The 21,827-nt window shown below is 38.5% G+C and overlaps 1 protein-coding gene across 1 annotated transcript in view; it reads right to left on the bottom strand.

Annotated features, from left to right (window-relative positions):
* Positions 1–371: 371 nt before the first annotated feature.
* FBXL4 (F-box and leucine rich repeat protein 4) overlaps positions 372–21,827 on the bottom strand; it is a 51,595-nt gene continuing 30,139 nt past the window's right edge. The window contains exons 5-7 of the mRNA XM_068985285.1: positions 9,225–9,296; positions 6,190–6,502; positions 372–861 (exon numbers count right to left, since the gene is read on the bottom strand). Of these exons, the coding sequence (XP_068841386.1) occupies positions 698–861; positions 6,190–6,502; positions 9,225–9,296 (549 nt within the window). The 3' untranslated portion in view covers positions 372–697. The remainder of the gene's footprint in view (positions 862–6,189; positions 6,503–9,224; positions 9,297–21,827) is intronic.

Here is a 21,827-nt window from a genome sequence, read left to right as displayed (position 1 = left end):
TTCCCTCTGGCAAATTTTTAAGGCATCTGCTGAGCAATTGTAAAATTATTTCATTTAGGACCTCTTGTTCTTATCTTTGCCCATCTTTTTATACTGTTATTATCCAACAGTAAAATAGATAAATATATCAGAAACTGGAGAAACTAAAAAGTTTCAACTTGAATAATTAGTATATCAACTTAAAAAATAACCTTAACAGATGAAAAATAAGATTCTTCCTTCAAACAACTCTGACAATTTTGTACATGCCAAACAGAATACTGGCCAGGTCATAAGGCTTATTATTAATAAGGCATCCTTACATGGAGGTGTGAAAAATTAATTTTATTTTTGCATAAATATCATGATACTTTATTGTCCAAAGTGCTCCTTTCAAAATAAGTTAAAATGTTTCCATATTACTTTTATCAAACATATAGTTACTGACTAAAGCATTATACCACTGATTAACCAAAGATAAAAACAATATGAGCCACTCAAATATTCTTGAAGGAAAGTGCTTACATTATTTTGTGAAAACATCTGTTTAAATCATTGATGCAGTGATTTAAGGGACAATTCCACATTTTTCTTTAAAATCCACAAACGTCTTAATGGGACATTAAGACATGCCCACCATTATAAAAACTAAACAAAACCAACCCCAAAATAAAACCCTAAAAAAGCACATTCATTTTATTACAGGATATATATAAAGTCACTGGGTAAAGCTCTTTTTTATGAACACTTTCGGAAAGCTCGCACTGAGTTCCAGCACAGCTCTATTATCAATCTGAGAACAGAAGGACACATCAAGTAAGGAGAGATCTTTGCAAGATTCCAGGAGTTTTCTTAAGGAGGCCGGACTTACCATTCTTGTTCCTGTTTAAAAACAATACAAAACAAAATATTACACAACATTTATATAATATCCTGATGAAAAGTTCCTTTTGTTAATTATTTAAAACACATTTAAAATAGCCTTTTAAAAATTGAGAACATTTCTTAAAAGACTTAATATTGAAATTGTCCTGTAAAAAATATTTTTCCAGCCAAGCTGGTGAATCTAGGATCTGAATTTCATCAATGACCTACCCATTTGATTTTCATTCCTACCTCCTACCCTTATCAAATAGCTCCTCCAGACTTTCCTATTTCTGTTCGCCCCAGTTCAAAACTGTTTGCACATCTCATTTTCCTGAACCCGTGGGTCAAATCGGGCCTCAATACTTACAATTATTCAACCTCTAATTCCATGCAGCACAATTACTGAACAACTACCCTGTAGAAACTTCTGTCTCAGGGCACTGGAGATACAAAGATGAGTAAGACACGTGCCTGCCTTAAAGAACTCATTGACCAGAGTTGAAAGCACATAAGTACAATACAACTTGATAAGTTTTACAGTAAGTATAAAATGGCATGACTGGAAGAGAAATGATGACTGATGAGTACTATTTAGCTCATAATAAATTTGAAGTGATTATGGGGTATTCAGATGGAATATAAATCATATAAATTAAGTAAAGCATCTGATACATGGCAGGTACTCAAAACATACCAAATATGACTAGGCTCTAAGATGTCATGTGTTGTAACTACAGATTTTCTAGGGAGGGAAAAAATAAAAACCCACAATGGTATTGCATATACATTTGTGGGATGGGGGTTAAAGTTTCTGAAACAGTAGTCTATGCCTTTTGCTCTGAGAAATCCTATCTCCTCCCCTCCCTGCCACAGACTCTAGAAGCTGTGACTATACTGCTATCCTGACTGTGGCCAGCCCTGTGACAAAAAAATGCAGATCCTCCTGGGAATTCAGAATTGGGATTCAGTAAAGTCTCCAGTGCCCACTCAATCTCTTGAACTAAAGACATGGAAAACTGGGTCAGGATTGCGATATTTGGCCATGCGTACCCAGAGAAGCAGAGATGGAGAGCATGACAAGAGAAGAACAAAGCAAGACCAGAGGGAGATGCAGACACAAAGCCTACGGAAGCAGAGGGAGGGCATCGGGGATGGGGGCCTCCGCAGGCAAGACAGAAGGAAGGAGAATGAGAAAAAGCTCCCTCGCCTTGATGGTTTTCGGTCCCTCCTGAGGTCTGACCACAGGCAGCTTCTACCCATGGGATCTGAGATGGACACCTGTATCTTCATGATAATAGTCTTTTTCGTATGCTTTAGTTGGTGGCTCAGACGGTAAAGAATCTGCCTGCAATGTGGGAGATTGGGTCAGGCAGATTCCCTGGAGAAGGGAATGGCTACCCACTCCAGTATTCATGCCTGGAGAATTACATGGACAGAAGAGTCTGGTGGGCTACAGTCCACGGGGTCACAAAGAGTCAGACACGACTGAGAGACTAACACTATACTGTAAGCTATCCTGATGGGGATTTTGTTATATAAGATCAGAAAACTTCATCAAAGCCTGTGAAGTTTCTCGCCTAGGGTTGTGACCATTGTCTATTTGCCAGTCTTGGTCATTTGAATCTGAGTTTCCTGATAAACTGTTGTTGCTCAGTTGCTAAGTCGTGTCCAAATCTTTTGTGACCCCATGGACTGTAGCCCGCCAGACTCCTCTGTCCATCGCATTCCCCAGGCAAGAATATAGGAGTGAGTTGCCATTTCCTCCTCCAGAGGATCTTCTGGACTCAAGGATCAAACCTGTGTTTCCTGCATTGCAGCTTGGATTCTTTACCACTGAGCCACTAGGGAAGTCTTTCCTGATAAATCCGGAGCTCCTAAAGCCCAAGAGAATTTCAGGGAAGGAAGTCTCAGAGACTGAACATTTAACTGGGCTAGTGTCCCCTGTCGTATTCTTCCAGGGCACTCTGCGCTGTGGTTTTGTTGTCTGCTTAGGACACAGTCCTGTTTTCAGTCAGCTTGCTCTTTCAGGGCACTGAGTATCTCGTGTTGAAAACAAGGCCAAACACAGTATATGCTCAATAGGTGTGTAATCAACAAAAGGATGAAGGGATGGTGGCTAATTTCCCAATGCCATTACCCTGGTGTAGACCCTCATTAGATGGATTACTGCAGCCAATCTCTGGTTTTGATCTCTTCATTCTCCAAGTCACCTACTACTCATTTCCAGGTAAGGATTCCTAAAACATAGCTCTAAATGTATCATTCATACCCCTAACTGAAGCCCAGTAAGAGCTCTTCCTTAATTTTGTGCAGATTCCTCATCCTGGTGTTCAAAACTCCCCATGTTACCCTCCATTATACCAACATTTTAGATCAAATAAGACTGCCTGTTCTCTAAAGATATCCTGTGATTTCAACTCCTCTGCTTTTGCTTCATGCTATTCTTTCTGCCTAAAATGCCCTCCTCCCCCAATTTCCTGCTCATTTTTTAAGTCTATCTTTCAAATACCTATTAGCCTTTTTTTTAAAAAAATTATTTTATATATTTATTTATTTGGGGCTGTGCTGGATCTCCGTTGCTCAGCACGGGTTTTCTCTAGTTGCGGCAAGCAGGGGCTCCTCTCTAGATGCAGCACGTGGGTTTCTCCCTGCAGGTTCCCTTCTTGCAGAGCGTGGGCTCTAAGACAGCTGGGCTTCAGTAGCTGTAGCACATGGGCTCAGTTGCCCCACAGCATGTGGGATCTTCCTGGACCAGGGATCGAACCAGTGTCCCCTACACTGACACACGGATTCTCAACCACTGGACCACAAGGGCAGTCCCCTATAAGCCTTTTGAATTAAGCCTTTCCTTATTTCTCTCATCATATATATATTTCTCTTTGCTTTGAGCCTCATCACGATGGACTTGCTTCTACCTTGCATTACAGTTATTTATATGCTTGTTTTATTTCTTCTTGCTAGGTTATCAACTATCTATCTTATTCAGCTTTGTACTGATAGATACGTACATTCAGTATGAAGAAGTTATGCCACTTAACATTCATATGTGCTAATCACAAAATGACAAAATAATGAATATCAGCATGGTTTAACTAAGAATCCCTTTTAAAAGAAAACAATAAGGATTCTAACACTAAATGGTGAAAAGAAACCAAAAAACAATAAAAATACAGCAGCGTGGTTAGAAGCAGAGACTCTGGTTCAAGTCCAGATTCCTTACTAGTCAGGAGCCCTGGACAAATCATTTAACTTATTTCTACCTGTTTTCTCTTCTGTGGCTAATATATCTATTAATACCTCATGAGGTTACGGTGGTGATTAAATAAGTTAAAATATGCTCAGAACAGTATAAAGCATACAGTCACTTCGGTGTTAACATTATGAATTATTATTAGTGACATTTTTTTACTGTGCTGTTTATATTTGAAATAAGATGCTCCAATATATTTGCATGATGGTCATCTTCCACTGAAAATTATATAACTATATTCAGCAAAATAAATAATGATACTCCCTTCCTCATGCAAGTCACAAATATTTCAAAAGAAGTCATGATACTTCTTACCTGTATTTCTTTTATGTCTCTGTCAAGTAATTCATACATTCATAGACCAAACTTAAGCTACCTGACAACAGAACCCATGGTCCATAACACCTGTGCTTTGTTTTGGGATCAGTGTTACTTATGTGTTTGGAGTTTGGTGGCATCTCTTTCAGATACTGGCTACTTTCCATTCTAGTATGTTTCGGGGTTTATTTGAGGGTTTTTTTGGAGGGGGAACTGTAAAATAGATTTTAAACAACACTGGCACCATCCTCTGAAGTAAAGCCTGATGGAATTCATGATTATTATTATTTTTTAATACAAATTTATTTATTTTAATTGGAGGTTAATTACTTTACAATATTGTATTGGTTTTGCCATACATCAACATGAATCCACCACGCCATGATTATTTTTAAAGGCCTTTGGCTGCTTTTTCTCATCGTCCCTGTGACTTTGACTTTTTTTGAACATTTCAAAATATTTATCTTATAAAAACAGTCTAGGCTAATTCAAGGGAGAACGTGAATAGGTAGGAAAAGAAACACGCAAGTTAAGTAGATGTGGTGTTTTGAAAAGACAGTACTGATCCTGGGCTCAAAATCCTTGTACTTGACCCTTGCTCTGCTACATGTTAACTGCTGGCTCCAGCACCCTCAACTATGAAAAGACAAATGATATCCAGATTTCTGAGTCATGAAGATAAAGGAGAATATAACACAGATGAAGTATCCAGCCCATAGTGTGTATATAATAAACAAGAAGTTCTTCCTAAATTTTTTAAATCAACTTTTTAATTGATTTTCTAAAATGTATTTACTTTTACTGAAGTAGAGTTGATTTATAATATTGTATTAGTTTCAGGTATATGGTACAATGAATTCAGTAATTTTTGAAGATTATATTCCATTATAAGTTATTATAACATACTGGATATAATTCTAGCATATATATATCTGTTACTTAGTTTGTAACTATTAACCCCATATGCTTAGTTTTCCATTCCTAAGTTTTTAAGAAACAATTTCTGCCTATAAGTAACTCTGATAAGTAACATGTGACTATATCAGCAACACCTACAAATGTACCATAAGCCTGGACTGTGGAGAGATTTTAAGTGAAACCAGAAACACCAGTGCTGAAAATCTTCAGGTTTCCCTTTGGTTAAACGTTGAATAAACAGGAAAAGATATAACTAGCACTTCAAGGACTAATCTATTAGTATTAACAGATTACCAGAAACACAGTGCAAGTGTTTTGGGTTCATAACTGTGTGGACAATTATAACCATGGCATTCTAGCAATTCTGGCCAACATCAGAAGTAACAAAATATCACACAGTTTCTGGCTGTAAATTGCAATAAAGACACAAGGAATCCCAGAACTGGGAAGCATTTTCAATAGCTCTGCCTTAGGGTAGAACTACTCCTAAAAGCACAATCATCAGGGATAGAGACTTACAGTATTCTTTAATCAAGAATTTAACATCAAGAAGCCATGTGTGTGTGTCTTGAATTCATTATACAAACGAATTATTTCTTATCCGTCAATAAAAATGGAGAACACGGCTCATCCAAACTCTCATTCTTCTCACTAGACCAAGAACTAAGGATTATTCAGAGCTTTCTGATAAATTCAATGATAAAATTCTGTTATTGCCCTCCCTCTCTTACTTAAGGACAGTTATAATTATCAAGACAACATTTTGATTGCATCCAAGATTTTTTTTTCTTTATAAAATGTCTGAGATTAGCTTTTATGTCAAGGCTTTAAAACAAAACTTACAGACTGCACCTTACCTAATATGTCCAATTGGCGTAATCTGGTACAATTACACGCCAGTTCTTCAATGTCTGTGTCACACACCGACCTGTTAGCTGTTAGAAAGAGTTTCTGCAAGTTTGGAAGCTGGCGTGCCAGTCTGGCAAAGCACCCGGTGCTGCTCTGCAGAGTAGGGCACCAGCCGAGGTCAAGTTCCTCCAGAAGCGGACACCCTGAAGCCAGTTCGGCTATCCCGCTCTCAGTGATGTTCTTACATCTCCACAGATCCAGAGTCCGGAGTTTTTTACACTTGGCTCCTATCATGCTAGCTGTCACATCGTAGTCTTCAATCTGGAAATCAAGTAATTTCAGTCTTTCCCATACAATGCTCAGAAACAGAAACTGTCTGGAGCATGTTCGAACATCCTTAATCACCTCCTTTTGTTTGCTTCCACGTAAACATCCCCACATTGCAGTTAATACAGATCTGCTCACTCATCTCCCAGAGCGGCCGCTGTTTCATAAAACAGCAAGAGTAATCACGTCCTTAAAAAGCCACTTACAAGAATTCCAGACAGGATGTTAATGAATTAAATCCAAAGGCAGCCTGAAATCCTCAGGCCCTCTTGAAGAATCTGAGGATTATTTAGTGTATGCCTTCCATTTTGACAGTGCTGTTGCCACTTTGATAGGTATGTAAGATCTCCCTAAGAAAGGTCTGTACTTTGCTAGGCATTAAAATAGTAAATGAATATGTTGATAGTATTAATAAGGATACTAGTTTTGGTTAAAGGAGGTCCCTGGAGACTGAAAACGCAACCGGAAAATAATTCAGATCGTGATACATTAGCTGTTGTCAGTTATCAGAGGTGTCAAGTGATTTAACTCATGATTATGGGATAAGCTTCTACTAATCAAGAATTAAACATTGTTCATGGACTTTGACTGTTTTAATGATGTTTCTTTAAACAGATTCTTTTTAAGAGTTTTATTTGCTTTTGTTATAATCAGGTATTGGCATTATCACCAGACATCAAAAGGAAATGAAACAGCAAACATTGTCAATGATTACTTCCTTTTGTTTATTTCTTTATTCATATTTTCATCTACAATGTGCCAGCACTACTCCAGACATCCGGAACAACAGTGAACCAAAAAAAAAAAATACTGTGTTCGCATTTCTTGGAAAGACATACAGACAGATAAGTGAGCAAAATAAATTCAGAGAGTGATAAGTAAAATAATAAAACAAGGTGCTGCAAGAGTGATTACAGTGACAGGGGTTGAAGGAGGGAGTAGCGGCTGCCAGGGCTGCGAGGGGGACACGTTCATAGATGTAATATGGAGAAACAGGTTCAGTGTCAGGTAAAGCTAGCAATTATTGGCTTAAGCAAAGGCAAACTCTCTTTATTGTAGGACATACTACTGAAGATGTTAGGAGGAGGATATAGGAGCATCGTTTCCTAATTTTGACCCAGAATTCCTATTTGCCCTACTCTTTCCCATAAATACACAACTTTCTAAATTGACTATCTTTTAGGACTAACGTTCCATAGGTCAACTTTGGAAAATATTGCCTGCTACTACATCTAATTCCAACTATAAACATACATAATTCCAACTCTAAAATGCCTGTGATCAGAGGCCTGTTTTTCTAGAAAATGCTGTTCTACTTTATGGGGAGGTAATTAACAGGCAGAAACCTTTAGCCAAAGTTAAAACAGGGTCCTTACTAATCTAAAGGAGGCGCGCTAACAATAGGCAAAGATCCAAGTGACAGTAACTGGCTGGTGTGTTGTCACAGAAAGTGCCACGGAATGTCACTGAGCTCATCTAGAAGAGAAACTAGAAGGACCCAACAGAAGCCCATGAAATGGCTTACTAAGGTAAAAAGTTGATCAGAAGTAAGCAAAACTTAATACTGAGTGAGTAGGCTCCCAAGACTGTTTCCAGAGACCAAGATGAGCCTAAGCCTATGAAAGTGAAAGTGTCAGCACCTCAGTCACGTCTGACTCTGCAGCTCCATGGACTGTAGACTGATAGGCCCGTCTGTCCATTGAATTTTCCAGACAAGACTATCGGAGTGGGTAGCCATTCCCTTCTCCAGGAGATCTTCCTAACCCAGGGATCAAACCCAGGTCTCCGGCACCGCAGGCAGATTCTTTATGGTCGGAGCCACCAAAGAAGCCCACCTGAGTCTATACATGTGGTTTAACAAAGCCTAAGAAACTGATCTTGCAACCATCCTGCTTATTAAGGTCTTCCTAATAAGTAGATGCAAAACTGGAATGATTTAGGATTTCCTGAGTCTGCTTTGAGTGTGTGCATTGGGGTTGAGGGGGACAGGTAAAAAAATAAAAAGGAATAGATTGCTCTACAGTCAGTTACACGGGGAGATGCATTTCCTTTGAGTGTGTATGCACACATACACACACACAGAACACACACACATAAACACACCAAGGGCTCTGCTGTCCCTTAAGTGTCAGTACTATCTATTAACCATGCCATTTAGTTGAAAAACATTTAATTCATGGCATGAACTCTTTTAATGACATGTAAACTACAATTTTAAATCTCAAGATTATTCCAAGAGTCCCTAGACTTTTGGATTTCACAGACCAGTGACCACTACTTCAAAAATATGTGAGCATCAACACAGGCTGGTGTCCATCATTTTATCTTACTCAATAAAGGCAGTAAAACAAATGCAAAAGCAAACAAAATAAATTTATCTACTATCATCAACATTTCCAGGAAATAATCTCAGATCTCAAAAACTAAACTTAGCCTCGTGAAAAAGTTACCAAACTACTGGCATTTGGGTATGACTGATTTACTATTTTGTAAAGAAGCCCAGAGAGGTAAATAGCTTGTCTGAGATAACATCTTACTTGAGGCAGAACCACCCACTTTATGCCACACTATACTTCTCTCCTTGTTCTCACAGATAAGTAATGTCCATGTTTCAAAGACAAACTCTTCGATTTAAGAAAAATGTTTGAAAGTGGGGTGCACAGTTGCTAACCATAAATCTGAAAAGCTGCGAGTGGGTGTGGGTTCCAATACTTACCATGACACAACTACCCAAACTGAGGTGCTGGAGGTCTGAACAGAAGTTCAAAATGCTGAGCAGGGCTGTTTGCTGCATTGGGACCCACATCAGACGCAAATAAGGAAAAAGAAAGAAAGTGAAACAAAAAGGTCAATTAGACATTAAGGGCTGTCACTGCTTTTCCTGAAATAGAGCTCAAAACCTCAGTTACAGACACCACAAATGCCATTTAATGAGTCCCCAGGTGTTCACACCATTGATTGCCTTGGAGTCAAGGTAATCATTACTCGTCTCCACATAAGTCATCACTCTGTATATGATTTTGCATGTCCTAAAGACACCTATATTCCCTATGACCTCTCAGTGCATTTCCCAAAGGTAAGCAATTTGAAAGCCTGGTGAAGACGAAATAAAAAGATAAGCCAAACCATCCCTCCCTAAAACACACACACACACACACACACACGAGAGCTGGTGACTATAGAACAGCACAGCTTTGACATTCACTGATCAGCTGCAGCCTGATGGAACTGCCAATAGCCACCCCAAATCAGGATGGAGCCGGTGACTTTAATGTCAAAGGATTCTCTTTGTTGACAAGGATCCCAACAACCATCGAGCACCTGTCACTAGCAACATGCTCACTGAAACGTATATACTGTGTGCTTTCTAGTCATGTTCCTGCCATTTCAGCCCATCCATCCTGGGCAGTGAAAAGGGTCTCACCACTAAAGAAACCCAAAGGTGTGCGAGACTGCTACAGAATCATGGTTCCTGAAACATCTCTAAACAATCAAAATTTCACTTGATTACATGCCCACTGTGACAAATTTTAAAACAAACAATGCAAAACATTCAGATTACTAGTTTTTCTTTTATAAACTACAAAAAGAAATTACTACTCAAACATGTGGCAAACTTTCTAAATATTTGAGCTAAATAAATACCATCTAACAAAATTAAAATGATAGTATACAACCTCTGTTTAATCTATTTCAAGTGTTATAAAACCAAAAAAAAAAAAGCAGTTAGTGCAATATTTAAAATGGATTACCAACAAGGACCTACTGAATAGTAAATGGAACTCTGCTCAATGTTATGTGGCAGCCTGGATGGGAGGGGTGTTTGAGGGAGAATGGATACATGTATATGTATGGCTGAGTTCCTTCACTGTTCACAGCTAATTATACTTATTTAGGCAAATATTTTACAATAACTTACACAGTCTGCATATTAAATTGAGAATTAAAAATTCATTTAATTATACATAAAAATGATAACTTTCCATTCCTACCTTAAAAAAGGAACTAACATAGAACATAAGAGATTCATATTGAATGATATCACACATCTTTCCTAAATAAGAGATGAGAGATCAAATGCTGACACCAAGCTATGAGGGGATAAGAACGACGTTGGAAGAGATGCTGTGAGGAATGTAACAAGGAGTCAAATAGAGATAAATAAAAGGGTTGATTGGGAGCACTGAGGTGAGCCAGCACAAGTTAACAGTTTCCTGACTTTCTCCAGCAGAGCTCATGATAAGCCAGAGACTGTAGGAATACCCAGATACCAGTTCAGGTTGGTCACTCAGTTGTGTCCAACTCTGCAACCCCACAGACTGCAGCACACCAGGCATCGCTGTCCATAACCAACGCCCAGAGCCTGCTCAAACTCATGTCCATCGAGTCAGTGATGCCATCCAACCGTCTCATCCTATGTTGTCCCCTTCTCTTCCTGCTTTCAACCTTTCCCAGGTATAGAGTACAAGTCTATAGATCAGCCTGCAATCTCTCCAAATCCAGTGAACCAGTCTCCTTCTAGAGTATCTTTAGTATCTTTTCTTTTCTCTATTCTATTAGTATTCAGAATGAACGTACTACTATTGATGATAAAGCAAAAAGCAGAAACTGCCTCTTCACTTCCAGGCATAAAATGACCTGATTTTAGAAAAACCACAGACTCAATGATTTAGAGCAGGAGCTGATGAAACACTGCTCATTGGACTATCGTCTGTTTTTGTAAATAAAGTTTTGTTGAAACAAGGCACACCCATTTCTTTTTGTATTGTTTATAACTTTTCATTCTACAGCAGCAGGGCTGAGTAGTTACGACAGAGACCATATGGCCTGCAAGGTCGAAAATATTTATTATCCTCAGAATGAACAGGCCCACCTCCAACTTAAGAAAACAATTCTACCTTAATGACTACTTGAAGCACCTCTACACTTCTAGAACACACAAACAGATGGATTAAAGCTACATTAAGGGTACTGCAAAAAAGGTATTCAGAAATAAAAACTGACCAATTTTATGAACCTCTCATTTAAAAGATTTAAGATACCTTTAAGGTCCCCAAATTGACAAATTCTGCTGGTTAGTCCTGTAAAATTCAATATAAGCATAAGAGTAGCTCTATAAAATTAAAATACAATTTAAATAGTTAGAAGCTTTAATAATGCAAAGCAGCAGATTCATTTTCAAATGAGTTTGCAATTTTTAAACAAAGGTCAACGTTATTTAAATCACTGTGGAAGGGGAGTCACTAAGAAGTGACTGGATTCATGTTAATTCCTTCTACAGAATTTTCAAAACATACTCTAGGTCAGTAGTCCCCAGCCTCTTAGGCACCAGTGACAGGTTTCCTGGAAGATAATTTTTCCACGGACCAGGGTTGGGGGGACCAGTTTGGGGATGATTGAAGTGCACTATATTTATTGTGCACTTTATTTCTATTATTACATCAGCTCTACCTCAAATCATCAGGCATTAGATCCCAGAGGTTAGGGACCCCTGCTCTAGATGAATGCTGGCACCTGATAAGTAGGATTTTCACTCATAAAGAAAGAATCCTTTCGTATTCTACCTGAAATCTACCTACTGGCCTTGATCAGCAGCTTCAAAATCCAATGGATAACTATAGGTTACAGACAATTATTATTGCCACTACTTGTTACAAGGAAATTTATTAAGAAATAAAGGAGGGATTCCCTGGTGGCTTGTGGGAAAGAAGCCGCCTGCCAATGAAGAAGACACTGGTACACTGCCTGGTCCAGGAAGATCCCACATGCCGTGGAGCAACTAAGCCCTTGCACAACTATTAAGCCTGTGCTCTAGAAGCCAGGAGTCCCAAATACTGAGCCCACATGCCACAACTACCAAAGCCTTAGTAGCACTCTAGAGCCTGATCTGCAACAAGAGAAACCACTGCAATGAGAAGCCTGCATATCACCCTAAAGAAGAGCCTCTGCTCACTGAAACTAGACAGAGCCTCTGCAGCAATGAAGACCTAGCACAGCCAATAATAAATAAATAAATATTTTTTAAAGCATATGTAAAAGATGAAAGAAGATAGAAATTCAAATTTTCACTGACAGTTTTTTGAAGAGATGCTATCCATAAAGTAATCTATCATAATCTCCTTTCTTCCAGACTTCTAAAGGGCTAAGCAAAAATACTTAGTAAAATGATAACTGACGCTTATTATACTCACATGTAAGTTTTAGATAGTCCTGATTCACAGCTTAGTAGAATAACAATTATATATATTTATGTATCATGCATATTTTATAATATAATGAGACCTTATATAATCCACATATGCAATATTATGGTCACTATTTTACATTAATAGAGGTTTATAGTTATTGTAACTAGTTAATAAGTTTTACAATTAAAATTTTTTACAGTTAAAAATTGTTGCTTATCTTTAATAACAAATACAACCTTACTTACAACACTCTTAATATAGGATGGTAGAATTTTTTAAATCAGTATTTTCTACTCTGAAACATGATTCCTAGACAGCATATTAATGCAACAGACAACAAGTCTATATATCACAAACATACATTAAATAAAATAGACTAGTGACATCACCTTATCACAAATGTGCTTTCACTGTCAGAGCAGTAACTACAAGTAATGAGATGAGATGTTAGAAAAGTATATTCACTAATGAATATTTATAAATTTACATAAGAAATACCACCAAAGAAATCCTAAGAACACAATAACTCAATTATTGAAATTTAAGATACACATACATGTATGAATTTCTCTTTCTCTAATATTTTTGGGGCCCAGAATTCTAATATCAATAAATTTGGGTAAGGGAAATATAGACTAAAAGTTGAAGTATTTTAAGAACTATTTAAAGTACTTGAAACTAACTATATTTAGGATATTTAAATTCAATTACTTTATAGATGTTTATATAAATCTTTACTATAAACTGTTTCTTTTATACTGTTTAAATACACAATATGATACAGTTTATATCCTGATACTTAACCACAACTTGAAAGTAATATTGTCTTTAACAGGTAGAAAAGTTAGACTTCTGATTGAGCTCTAAAAAGAGAACGTTCAAGATCATGTCATTATTCAGTCGCTCAGTCGAGTCTGACTCTTTGCAACCTCATGGACACCAGGCTTCCCTGTCCCTCACCATCTCCCAGAGTTTGCCCAAGAAACTATCTTGGGCGAGTTAAATAAGCAGAGTGACAATGTAAGTCTTGTCATACTCCTTTCCAATTTTGAACCAGTCCATCGTTCCATGTCTGTTTCTTCTTGACCTTCATGCAGGTTTCTTAGGAGAGTTAAGGTGGTCTGGTATTCCCATCTCTTTAAGAGTTTTCCAGTTTGTTGTGATCCACACAGTCAAAGGCTTTCACATAGTCAATGAAGCCCATGTATAATCCAATGAATGTTGGCAATTTGATCTCTGGTTCCTCTGCATTTTTTAAATCCAGCTTGTACATCTGGAATTTCTTGGTTCACATTCTACTGAAGGTTAGCTTGAAGGATTTTGAGCATTACCTTGCTAGCATGAGTGCAATGATGTGGTAGTTTGAACATTCTTTGGCACTGCCCTTCTTTGGGGTTGGAATGAAAACTGACCTTTTCCAGTGTCAAATTCCAAAAACCAATGTGTGTGAAACAATAAAACCTAAGACCAAATCACACACATATGCCTTGTCCTATGGTCTCATTTCAGAGTTTATTTCTACCATGGTAGTGGATCTCTCCTATAATAATACAGTTGAACACATCTTTGGTCACAGATGACTAAACCAATCATTTTCCATATCAGCCCATGATGGATGATGGCAGAGATGTGCAGTCAAAAAGTCATGGCACTTTGCATACCAGCTGAACTGGGCTGTAACCCTACTGCCTACATTAACAGAAAGAATGCTCTGATCTGAGGGTTAAGGGTTGGATTGTTTAGAGAGCACAGAAGACAAGTCTGAAGCACACTTGCTTGACACTGTTCATCTAAATTATGTTCAGGTGAAGAGGGTGCACACGTCCAAAGACTATCTGCTTCCAAAAGCATACCTTTCCTTCCTGCTAAGAGGGAGGTATCAATCTGTTTTGTGCTGAAGTCTTGAAGCATTTAAGTCACATAAGTAATGCTCATGGTTCTCATTCTAAACTCACTATACAGGTCTCATAACCGTAATCTGGTTTCCCCTGTGATGTGCCAACAATGAAAGAATGTGCTAATCAGCTGTTTTTAATGAATGTGTCCTTACCAGATAGATTGCTTATACCTGGTATATTGCTTACTGTCATGATTGTGGATGATAACGAATCTGACCCCCAAGAAGCCAACAGGCTTGTCACTGTAGCTGAATCATGGCCAATCACACAGGTCACACACACTCACCTCCACCAAAAGCCTCATTTCCACTGGCACTTCTATAAACTCATCCAAGATAGAAAAGAAATATAGACATAGTCTTTCCTGGAGACCTATATTAAGGACTTGTAAAAGTTTGTTAGTTTTAGAATATAATATATGAAAAGTTATTACAATCAATTCTTGATTCTGTTTAAAAACAAATAATTATTAATATCTTTTGTTTTCAGTTCAGTTCAGTTGCTCAGTCATGTTCAACTCTGTGCGACCCCATGAATTGCAGCACACCAGGCCTCCCTGTCCATCACCAACTCCTGGAGTTTACCCAAACTCATTGTCCATCGAGTCAGTGATGCCATCCAGCCATCCCATCCTCTGTTGTCCCCTTTTCCTCCTGCTCCCAATCCCTCCCAGCATCAGGGTTTTTTCCAATGAGTCAACTCTTTGCATCAGGTGGCCAAAGTATTGGAGTTTCAGCTTCAACATCAGTCCTTCCAAAGAACACCCAGGACTGGTCTCCTTTAGGATGGACTGGTTGGATCTCCTTGCAGTCCAAGAGACTCTCAGGAGTCTTCTCCAATACAACAGTTCAAAAGCATCAATTCTTTGGTGCTCAGCTTTCTTCACAGTCCAACTCGCACATCCATACATGACCACTGGAAAAACCATAGCCTTGACTAGACAGACCTTTGTTAGCAAAGTAATGTCTCTGCTTTTGAATATGCTATCTAGGTTGGTCATAACTTTCCTTCCAAGGAGTAAGCATCTTTTAATTTCATGGCTGCAATCACCATCTACAGTGATTTTGGAGCCCAAAAAAATAAAGCCTAACACTGTTTCCACTGTTTCCATGTTACCTAGCTAAATGAAGCTCTCTAAAATGGACTGCATTTTAGGTACAGCTAACAACAGTCTGCATTAGTTAACAGAGGTGACCAAAGTAGGTTCTTCCTACTTCAAGTGTTCCTCTCGATCTTGATCTCAGTTAGTAAGCAGCACTGGTTTTGGTGAGAGGCCATTCGTCCTCCTGAGTTTGTTAGCTGCACTCACTCTACTAAAGAAAGGTCAGGGGCTTCCCATGCTGTCCAGTGGTTAAGGCTCTGCACACGTCCACTGCAAGGGGTCTAGGTTCAATCCCTGGTCAGGCAGCTAAGATCCCACAGTCCCGTGACTTGGCCAAAAGCTTTTAAAAATAAATAAACAAAATAAAGGCCATCTGTGCTCTACTTACCAATATACATAAATATGTTCTTTAAATCAAGTAAGAATGCAGCCAGAAGAACATCATTATTATGTGTCAGAAAGCAAATTCATGGCACTAAGTCAAATCATACTGTTTTCAAAAGACATGCATCTTCTGTAGGAAAGCTCAGGTGCTCTCATCAACAGATGGGAGTGGTACACATTTTACTGATATATAAACCAGCACAGAAAAAAGAAAATAGGAAGTGAGTTTTGATATTCAACAGAAGTAAAGATCAACTGCTCTTGTTTGTCTTCTAGTCCATTACGATGAAGGCAGTGGGGCCCTTGAATCTTGTCCCAGCACAGTGAGCCCGGTAAACACTTGCTGTACCACACTTACGGATTACTGTCATATGCTAGTCCCCTCCAATACCTACAGTCAGTTTTTTCACTTCTTCAGATTCTTTCAATTTATGCTCTATCATTCTTGAAGTGAGGCAATCAAAACTGGATGCAGGTGTTCCATTTATAACTCCAACTTAAAAAAAAAACACTCTTGGTTCTCTTGTCTGCTGCTAAGCAACAGAATGACATTCTTACTGAGCAACCTACACACCCGAACTCACCCCTAACTCCAGACATTTTTCCCCCAAAACAAAGAAAAGGTAAACAGGTTGAAATTCCTAACACTAACCCATATTGCTTTAGACAACGTGAAGACCTTCTTTGGAAGTCACTTTTTGTGCAATGTGTTAAAAAGCTATCCTATGCCATCCTGTACAAGTTGTATTAGTTTGCTAGAACTGCCATGACAAAATACTGTAGACTGGGTAACTTAAACAACAGAGATTAATTTTTTCACAATTCTGGAGGCTAGCAGTCTGAGATCGAGGTGTTAGCGGGGTTCATTTCTTCTCAGGCCTCTCCTCTTGGCTTGAAACCTGCCATTCACTTTCGGTGCTTTCATATAGTCTTCCCTCTGTGTATCTGTGGCCTAATCTCTTCTCATAAGGAGACCACTCATATTGGATTAGGCCCTGCCCTAAGGACCTCATTTAACTTAATCATCTCTTGAAAGTCCCTATCTCCAAATACCTCACATTATGAGGTACTAGGGGTCAGGACTCCAACACATAAATTTTGGGGAGACACAATTCAGCCCATGGAACAAGTATTTAAGAATAGTTGCAGATATATGCCCCTTTAGGGGTAAAGGAGAGTTATATCTTTATTACTTTCAAATGGTTCAGGAAAAAATATGCATAAAGGAGAGCAATCTACTTTGTATGCAACTTTTCATAAGTCTAAAATTATTTCAAAATAAAAGCTCTTTCAAGTATTTAAGAGTCTATTTCATGAGTTAAATTTCTACAGCTCTCTCTCACAAAAATACATCATCATGTATGGCTAAAGAAGGACTTGTAATTAATGTTTATCATAAGTAATAAGAATCTTGTGAATAGAGATAAAAAGGACTAAAAGAACTTGAAGTCTTTCCAATCATTACATATCTCACTCTACTATAATAACTTCCTTGTCATTAATGGTAGAAGAAACTAACTACAATTAAAGTCTTCTTCATGTTTGTCCCCGCCTTTTGCCTTAAGTCTTGCCTATACAATCATCAAGGACCCACCAAATTCAGTAAAAAGAAAATTACTGCATTTAACCATTCGTTTCACTAGTTATTCTGAGATCATGCATTAAACAGGGTCTTAACCTCAGCACATGGGTCATTTCTGTTTTCCATCCCTTTGCACTATCTTTTCATCAGGCATACAGTTACAGCCCTGCATCTACTGAAATTCAATCAATGTATATAAACCCCTAACTCTGAAAAGAGGTTATCTAATGATTGTCTCTCTCTCTTTTTTTTTGATGTTTTAAGAAGACATTTGCTGTATCTCTGATGAAGCAATTTTTCATCACAATCCTAAACATATCTAAAGAAAGAAAAAGATCTCATGAAATAAACTAACAAAACAAACAGAAATGTATTTCACTATCTTTTAGAGCTAAAAATTCTGGACAAATACAAGTTCAAAAAATTTTTTTACAAGTTTTCCAAGTTGTAGATCTCCCATCCATCTGCTTAGCTGATGTGCTTATTCTGTAGAAAGACAAACTTATCTGATGCTTACTAACAAAGAAAAGATAAATTGACAAGCGAGAGCTATCACTCATTCATTCAACACAGGTTTACCAAGTATCTACTATATATATTCACTATAGTGAATACCAGACAATGTTCTACATACTAGCTGTAAAGATATAAAGAGTCAAACATGATCCCTCTCATTATGTAGTTTATAAGTTAGGAATGTACTTTCCTTTTACCAGAAACAGATCAGAAGCATGAAGGCAGTAATTTAACCTAAGTCCCTCATAGCACATGCTGCTGCTGCTGCTGCTGCTGCTAAGTCACTTCAGTTGTGTCTGACTCTTAGCAACCCCATGGACTGCAGCCTACCAGGCTCCTCCATCCATGGGATTTTCTAGGCAAGCGTACTGGAGTGGGGTGCCATTGCCTTCTCCCATAGCACATGATGGAAAAGATATTCCTATTTAGGAGGATCCATAAGAATACTTCACAAAGTTGGGAGTAACTTGTAGGATTATACTGAAAAAATCTATACTATCGTTTTCACATGTACACAAGTCTATCTAATTTACAGTGTGACGTTATTGACAAGTACAATCTAATTTGGTCTTCTCAATAGCCTATGTGATTGGGTAAATTTTTTAACAGGTAAACTTTCAGCTTAGTATAAGTGACTTTCTCAAGCACGTAAATCTTTCAAGTGGGAAAACCAAAAAAACTGTTTTATGATGTGGGTCTCTGATACAGACTAAAAAACAAGTATCTTCCCAGTTTTTATATTATAAAATAATGTCTGAATCAGATACCCAGAACTTGCTGCTGAGCAGTTTTAACCATAGTTAAAGTCTGATAAAGATCCTACTGCTGCTGCTTCTCACAGTAGGGTACTAGCTATGGTATAATCCAAAGCAGTGGAGCTGAGGAGAAAAATCTTAATGAACTAGGCCAGGGCATAAAAGGCTGGGTTTCAAAATGACACTTGGGGCTTGTTTTCAGGTTGCTTTCATTTTAATTGACTACCAAAGTAGTAATCAGACAGTATACACAAAATGCATTGTGATACAACCCCAGTTTCTAACAAGGTTATACATGAGGCTCCAGGGTCACTGCAGCAGGCCTTGTTGGTAAAATCTATCAGGTAGAGAGAAGTACAGTGCTCTGGATCCACTGTTTCACCATTGGCTCAGGGAGGTGCCACATCAGCATACCAGGCTCTACCTACCAGCATATAGGGCAATTCTGACCCTGCTGCTGCTGCTAAGTCACTTCAGTCGTGTCTGACTCTGTGCAACCCCATAGCCAGCAGCCCACCAGGCTCCCCCATCCCTGGGATTCTCCAGGCAAGAACACTGGAGTGGATTGCCATTTCCTTCTCCAATGCATCAAAGTGAAAAGTGAAAGTGAAGTCGCTCAGTCGTGTCCGACTCTTAGCGACCCCATGGACTGCAGCCTATCAGGCTCCTCCGCCCATGGGATTTTCCAGGCAAGAGTACTGGAGTGCGGTGCCATTGCCTTCTCCCCTACTCAAGTTTCATTCTCCTGGGTTCTCATTCCAATTCAGTACCCAGGCCAGAAACATGCTTGGCTATACCTAACCACTTAAGATCACACCACCTAGACATCAGCTATGCATTACTTTACATGCTAAAATATTTGGGGGATTCTATGTCCCAGTGCTGCTCCCCACTATGATACAATATTGAGAGTTGGCCCATATATATAAACCATTTGCTTGAGGTAGTTTATTATGTATTGATTACACAAACTATTACTTAAATGTTTCTAAATGTGATTTGAATAACTGGTATTACAAATTCAGAACTAAGACTTCAAAATAAGTTTGGTCATAATAAAAATCAAAGTCCATTTTCCTATAGCAATTTAGACTGGAAAGTATTTACAGAATATAACTTCATAGTTTGTATTTTACACCCAATCAAAATGTTGTATATCTTAGTTACAATGTTTTATTTCCTTACCAATTGAAGATTAGAAAAGGATTAAGTGGTAAAGAAAAAGCTCTATTTTATTTGCTGAGTCATTTTCAACTCTTTGTGATCCCATGGACTGTAGCCCACCAGGTTCCTCTGTCCATGAAATTCTCCAGGCAAGAATACTGGAGTGGGCTACCATTTCCTTCTCCATTATATAGAGGTAGCCAAACTATTAAAAGAACTACTATCCTATGCTCTTATGTATCTTACAATTTTCACTGTCACACTGAGGCCACCAAATCTGGGATCAAATCTTAATTCTAATTTGTTGCTCTGTGTCACTGGGAAACATTAACTTTTGGGGGGCTTTCATTTCAACATCACTCCAGTACTCTTGCCTGGAAAATCCCATGGACAGAGGAGCCTGGCAGGCTGCAGTCCATGGGGTCGAGAAGAGTCGGACACAACTGAGGGAGTTCCCTTTTACTTTTCACTTTCATGCATTGGAGAAGGAAATGGCAACCCATTCCAGTGTTCTTGCCTGGAGAATCGCAGGGACGGGGAAGCCTGGTGGGCTGCTGTCTATGGGGTCACACAGAGTCGGACACGACTGAAGTGACTTAGCAGCAGCAGCATTTCAACATATGTAACGTAAAGAAAGCCGAGCAGCAAAGAATCGATGCTTTTGAACTGTGGTGTTAGAGAAGCTTCTTGAGAGTCCCTTGGACTGCAAGGAGATCAAACCAGGCAATCCTAAAGGAAATCAGTCCTGAATATTCTTTGGAAAGACTGATGCTAAAGCTGAAGCTCCAACACTTTGGCCACCTGATGCAAAGAACTGACTCACTGGAGAAGACCATGATGCTGGGAAAGATTGAAGGTGGGAGGAGAAGGGGACAACAGAGAATGAGATAGTTGGATGGCATCACCGACTCTATGGACATGAGTTTGAGCAAGCTTAAGGAGTTGGTGATGGACAGGGAAGCCTGGCGTGCTGCAGTCCACAGGGTCGCAAAGAGTTGGACTGAGCGACTGAACTGAACGTAAGAATAACACTTACTCTCACTGGACTAAAGGATTAAATAATATGCAAAATGTCTAGGACAGCAAACAAAATATACCCAGCGAGTTTTCTCAAACTTTGGGACAAAAGCCCCAGGTTCCAATATCCTCTAAAGCTATATTCACCATGCACACACACTTGCTTAAATCCTAAAAAATGGCATAAATGTATTCCACTTACTAATGTAGATTATATATAGATATATAAAATATAAGTCTACTATATCATAAATTGGTCTCTCTGAACATAATATGCTATCATGGTATCAATATCTTGTAATACTAATTTTTGCTTATTTTAGAATTACATAAGAGTTTAGGGGGAAAAAAAAGGTAAAAGTGGCTGGCACTAGATAATCTGTATTCCTTAAAAGAAAAAAAAAAAATACCTCTCCCAAGAAGTTCAAATTCATATCTTCTTTTTCTTCTCATATATTTCCTTAGAGCCACCAGAGGCATCTGAAATCAATTGCTGCTTTTTTCTTTTCAGAACGGTTTAAAACATCTGAATGTCCTGCCAATGATCACGTGAAGATTTAGAGAGAAGCCAGTCCCCTACATCTTGGCTTCTCACTCAGTTTTCTCATCCACCAACAACCAGTGCAGGACTGAAACAGTGCACTTACGGAAGGGAAAAAGGGTTGACACAGTGTTTTTCGCTCAGTCATGTCCAGCTCTTTGTGACCCCATGA

This window comes from Capricornis sumatraensis, chromosome 13 (assembly GCF_032405125.1).
Source record: "Capricornis sumatraensis isolate serow.1 chromosome 13, serow.2, whole genome shotgun sequence".
Lineage (NCBI taxonomy): Eukaryota > Metazoa > Chordata > Mammalia > Artiodactyla > Bovidae > Capricornis > Capricornis sumatraensis.
The sequence above is the reverse complement of the archived record's forward strand: the minus strand, read 5'-3'. Positions and strand labels throughout refer to the sequence as shown.